The 6,155-nt window shown below is 31.9% G+C and overlaps 1 protein-coding gene across 1 annotated transcript in view; it reads left to right on the forward strand.

Annotated features, from left to right (window-relative positions):
• The window catches only part of LOC111392531 (transcription factor bHLH140-like), a 6,056-nt gene extending 4,971 nt beyond the window's left edge, over positions 1-1,085 (forward strand). Inside the window, 2 exon segments of the mRNA XM_023017895.1 lie at positions 283-414; positions 542-1,085. Coding sequence (XP_022873663.1) covers positions 283-414; positions 542-703 — 294 coding nt within the window. The 3' untranslated portion in view covers positions 704-1,085.
• Positions 1,086-6,155: the final 5,070 nt, after the last annotated feature.

A 6,155-nucleotide genomic window follows, 5' to 3' on the forward strand; every position in this document is an offset into this window, starting at 1 on the left:
AATGTTTATAAACAGTTTATAAACATGAGCCAAACATAGGCTTAGAAAATGAGGATTAGTATTTAAAATTCTAATGCTTCCAGTCTGACTCTATACAATGAATTTCCGGGGTTGAACTTGGCTTCATGGTTTGTTCGCCCAATCAAATTCTTTTGTTCTAATTGGTTGAATCCTTGCCTCATTGCAGCAAGCAAGCTTAGTAGTTTTCCCCCCTCCATATTTTCTTATTGCAAGCAGTGCATTGTTCCTCTGTTTGACGAAATGAGTTGTCCCTTCTTATAGGCCCCTTCAATGCGACAACTGCACCTTCATGTGATCAGCCAAGATTTTGACTCGAAACATCTCAAGAATAAGAAGCATTGGAACTCATTTAATACCCCATTCTTCCGGGATTCAGTTGATGTGATACAGGAAATCAACGAACATGGCAAGGCCATGTTGAAAAATGAAGACAATTTCCTCTCCATGGAATTGAGGTGTCATAGGTGTCAAAGTGCACATCCAAACATACCTCGCCTCAGATCGCATATTTGCTCTGGAAATCAACGAACATGGCAAGGCCATGTTGAAAAATGAAGACAATTTCCTCTCCATGGAATTGAGGTGTCATAGGTGTCAAAGTGCACATCCAAACATACCTCGCCTCAGATCGCATATTTGCTCTGGAAATCAACGAACATGGCAAGGCCATGTTGAAAAATGAAGACAATTTCCTCTCCATGGAATTGAGGTGTCATAGGTGTCAAAGTGCACATCCAAACATACCTCGCCTCAGATCGCATATTTGCTCTGGAAATCAACGAACATGGCAAGGCCATGTTGAAAAATGAAGACAATTTCCTCTCCATGGAATTGAGGTGTCATAGGTGTCAAAGTGCACATCCAAACATACCTCGCCTCAGATCGCATATTTGCTCTTGTCAAGCCCCATTTCCAACTGCTTTGCCCCAAAATAGTCATCTTGTTTTCGTGCCAAGTGAAGACGTATTGGCAAATAGTTATTCCCTTTGTAATAGTTTTTCTGATGTATAAATAACACTTAAAAGTCTCTTCTGCATCAAAATGATTTTGTGACCTTTGCTATATATTCCCACACGCATTTGATGTCTGGTTGCTTTTTTTGTCTAACCAGTAAAAGAGAGAAATTAACGCAGTTACACTTTGCAATTACCCCGCCCTCAGTTTATAGGTTTAACGTTTCCAACGTGGACAAAGTTTAATGTATTTGATTTCACACGTTGTTACAAGTGTGAGCCCTCTCTAGTGCAATCTGAGAGATTTGTGAAGCTGATGTGATGGATCTCTGTCTAGATGTTCTTAGCAAATGTGAATCTTAATATTTGCTAAGAATGTATAATATGTCGAGATAACAAAATGTGTACAAATATGAACTGGGAGAGTTAGTTCTTTTGGAAGATGTTGTAAATCCTAGTATTAATTCGCACACGTCATCCTTGATCGTGGTTTTTAATAAATTAGTAGTAAGCATGTTGCACGTCTGACGTATTGAATGAATTATATACATAATGTTTTTGAAGTGCTAATACTATTTTTTAAAGCAGTTGAAGTAATTGATATTATTGAAGGAAAAATTAAAATTATATATATATATATGAATAAAATTTTTATGTATATAATGTGAAAATGTTAAATAAACTTAAATATAATATTATGATTACGATAAACACTTCTTTGTACAAAATATTTTTTGTCAACATGAGTCTTTTCTTTTTATTTTCTTCTTTTACCAAGACTTTTATTGTTTGCATTGAAACTGAGTTAGAAAGTGAGACATACAGTTGCCCGCAAGAGACTATATGTTCGGGAATGTATATTCAACATTAGACTTTGTTTGTCATTGAGCTTTGTTACTGATTGTTGCAAAGCATAGACGTATTTGAAATTATTTTTCTCTTAAATTTGAAAGGATAACCTTCATCATTTACTGGAGTTAATGTGATGTGTGAAATGATAACTTATTTTTCAACGTGTTGTCTAACGATTATTTTTGTGTGGATAATATATTTCTTGAAATCAGGACAAATCATTCTTGTCCTATTGCAACAATCGTTGAATGGGTACAGATTTTCCAACAGCATCACTAAACAATTTCTTTTCAAAATTAACTTATATGATGGGATATTCTTCAAAAACATGTCCTTTAGATTCCTTAAACAACACTCATTTTTAATTTCATGTTTAATAAATTGAATTAATGCTGTTAATGACAACATTGGTCTTTCAATTTCATTTTGAAGTTATGCTATTAATCAAATTAAAAGAATTTTTTTTAATCTCAAAAGGGAAATTTAAGTCCATCCTTTCAGTTCCTTAGAGAATACCCTTTTTTTGTGTTTTTGACGTAGAATAAATTGAATTAATGTTTTTAATAAAAACATATGTTTTTCAATTTCATTTTGAATTAATGCTTTTAATCAAATTAAAAGATTTTATTTTTTTTAATCTCAAAATGGAAATTTAAAGTCATCTTTTTAGTTCCTTAAATACCGCCTATTTTTTCATGTTGAGTAAATTGAATGTATCTTTATTTTTTTAATCTCAAAAGGGGATATTAAGGATATCCTTTGAGTTCCTTAAACACAACCTATTTTTCAATTTCATGTTGAATAAATTGAATTTATTTTCTTTTATTCTCAAAGGGAAATTTAAGACCATCTTTTGATTTCCTTAAACAACACATGTTTTTCAATTTCATGTTAAATAAATTGGATTAATGTTGTTAATAAAAAATAATGTAATATTAAAAGATTGATTTACAAAATTATTGACAAATGGAAAAGAAAGGGATTTTTTTAATTTTAGGTTGACTAAATTGAATTATGTTATTAATTAATTATTAATAAAATTAAATAAGTGTATTTTTTACAAAAAAAATTAATGCAATTGTTTGGTTTAATCGACATAGAGATATAGTAAGTTGAATCAATCAATTATGGTTAATTTCACTTGAGAGAATTAATTAACTAAAATTTAAAAATCGGATCTAACATCGTAAATGAGTAATTTATTAATTGACTTGTGAAGAAATTAATTAGGTAACAGTTAAGTGAAACCATGAATCTCAACCACGTTTTCATCCAAAAATTTCAAGTGTTTTTATTTTATTATTTTATAGACTTTTAGTTATTTTTCCTATTTTCCAAAATCATAAATTTATTGTGTATTTGTTTTTATTGTTAGACTTAAATTAATTAGAGTTGTGTAATCTAAAGTACACACTCCTCGGAGGATCAATAACTCGGATTTAAAAGGTCCACTTTATTACTTGAACGCCATCCATGTACTTGCGGTTTATAATTTTAGCGAACAAGTTTTTAGTGACATTGCTAGGTAATGTTTTTACTTTGATTACCATTTTAGTTAATTTTAGTTTTAACAATTTCTTTCTATTTATTTTTAATTGCTTTTATTTTTATATACTTTGGCTAACCTCATATTGTTAATCTATCTTGTGTTGGTATTATCTCATTGTACTTTACAACTATATTTGCATTATTCCCATCTTGGTAAAATAAATGGACAATTTTGACGATAGTTACATGCCCACAGGAGAATATGTACCTGACGATTGGGACGAGGACATCAAATTTTCAGGAGATGATCCTCCATTTTTGAACTAGAAGGTACTTGTAAAGTATTACAATGAACTTGCCAATTTGGATGAAGAAGACACGCTTGTGGGAGATTGCAAATATTGAGATGGATTTCAAAAGTGAAGATATAATCCACTCAACGGAGTTAATATGAAAGACTTGTCATTTCCTATGGAGTTTGATGGCGGATCTGTCATTCAATCCAAAGATAAGTTAACTATTAAAGAAGAATTTGAAGAGAATGACAAACTAATTACAATCGAACTAAACAAAGATGTGGCAATCAATGACGAGAAAATCGATTTGCATTCTTCCGACTCGGTTGATTGCTAAGAAATTGATTTTCTGATTAAACCCGATGACGAAGTAAAAGTATTCATAGTTGAATTTGAATTTGATGGAATAGGCAAGTTCTATCATATGAAAAGGAAAAATGTTAAGTTTTGGAGATCCAACGAAGAGTGGAACAAAGCCAAACGAAGAAAAATGGGCAAAGTACCCAAGACTTCTTTAGGTGCCCGAGATTGAATTTCCAAAGTCGAGCTAAAGATTATTAAAAAAAGGCTTGTTGGGAGAAAATCCAATGTTCTAACTTTTAAGCTTTTTTATTTACTTTTATGTATCTTTTATTTAATTAGCTATCATTTTTTGTAGGTTATTTTTGAAGTCGCAATATCCATGGTTCCAGACAAATTTACAAGTAAATTAGTGTACAAGAATGTTACTTGCCCAAGTTCATCAAAATAATCACAAGTCCAATTCAAACATTGGTACCTCTTCACAAATGTCCAATCGGGGAAGTTTTGTTATTCCTTCTTCTCTTTATCTTGTTCTTTACACATTGAGAATAATGTGTGATTTAAGTTTGGGGTGATTGTGCTTAAATTGTTGTGATTTGGTGTTGACCTATTAGATAGCACTGTCGACTTAGGATAGCTTGATGTTTAAAATTTTTGTTGATTCATGAGCTAAGCAAGACCAAATATGCTATTTGTACCTTTTTTTTTAAAAAAAATCGCTTGCCCATGTTAGGGTTGGCAACGGTTCGGGTTGGGGTTGGTTCGGCCAAAACCATCATCGAACTATTAATTTTTTTGTCATACCATAACTGCACCATAACCACATAAGTCGGTTTTGGTTCGGTTCGGTTCGTATCTCGATTCGGTTCGAGGCGGTTAATAACCATGAAAATAAATAATTTTTCATAGGTCCAGTCGTCAAATTAAAAAAAAAAAACAATTTATGAAATGATGGTTATCAACTGATGTCAAGTGAATTATATTGGAGCACTTCAAACAATTTGCGTTGTTGATCACTTACCAGATCAAAATTGTACAAAGGATCGATAGAGGGTACATCTGTAAGAAGGCGGCAATTTATGGTACCAAGGGTAATGTCTAGGTTACTGATGACATAATCAAGAAAGGCAAAGACTATGTATACTTAATTTTAAGCCAATCTAGATGCCTAAAACTGATGAAATGATCAAATTTATTGTAAGAGAATAAATTTTTTGAAACTGAATTTGTTGATTGAGTTCACTTCAAGAGCGAGTAAGTTGATGACCATCATTTGTTATTACAAAGAAAGAAAAAAGGTCCATATGGAGTTTACAAAATTAGATATTTTTTATACATGTTTTGCATTGAATTACTATTTAGATGAAAAAAAATAAATTTAACGGGTAATAGGTTTCTGTTCAGGGCGACGGCATAAATACCATACCCGCACCGCTTCGAACCGGTTCATTAAAATCAAATACCATATCCGTCATATTGCACCATCGGTTTGGTTTTTTTGGTCTGTTCAATTCAGTTAACTGCGATTTTCGATTTTGACAGTTCAAATTGCTATCCCTAATCCATATGAGATCCCAAGTTACTTTGAGCACTATAGACATGATTAATTGTTATCTAGATGTGAACAAATTTGATTGATGGAGAAAGTTTTGAATTGTTAGAATTAGGTTGTGAGGTGCTTGAAAATTTAAATCAACCTATATCCACTTCTCTTTCACTTAATCATATCGTGAGATGAGTTTGGGGTTTGTTGCGTCGGTGAAAGATATTATCTAAAAGTGTGTTGATTCCATGCATGTGAAAAAAAAATTGTGTAGAGTGTCTTTTGCCAAGTATAAGCTAGGTAATGACCATATGCTAAGAATCTAAGCCCCATTTTGTTTTGTTGAGCTTAAAAAAAAGATATTGCACTTGTTGAATCTTAGGCCTTACTTCGTAGCCTTTTTTACTCGAATTATTAAGTTTGTTCGGGTATTTCGAAACTCGGTACCCTTTGGCCTAAAAGATCGGAGGGCTATCGAGCTAAAATTCACTACAAAGGTTAAAAAGAAAGCTTAAGGGAGCGAGATAAAACATGATATTTAATTGAAAAAAAATTGTTATTGTACAATTGTATTTGATAATTGGACTTAGATAACTAGTAGGTTTAAATTACTTAGCATAAGCTTGAATGTGGAAGCACTCATTAGTGGAGAATCATTACATAACTAGATATTGAAATCTGGTTAGCCCCAACCGAACT

The sequence above is a fragment of the Olea europaea genome, unplaced genomic scaffold (assembly GCF_002742605.1).
Source record: "Olea europaea var. sylvestris unplaced genomic scaffold, O_europaea_v1 scaffold939, whole genome shotgun sequence".
Taxonomy (NCBI): domain Eukaryota; kingdom Viridiplantae; phylum Streptophyta; class Magnoliopsida; order Lamiales; family Oleaceae; genus Olea; species Olea europaea.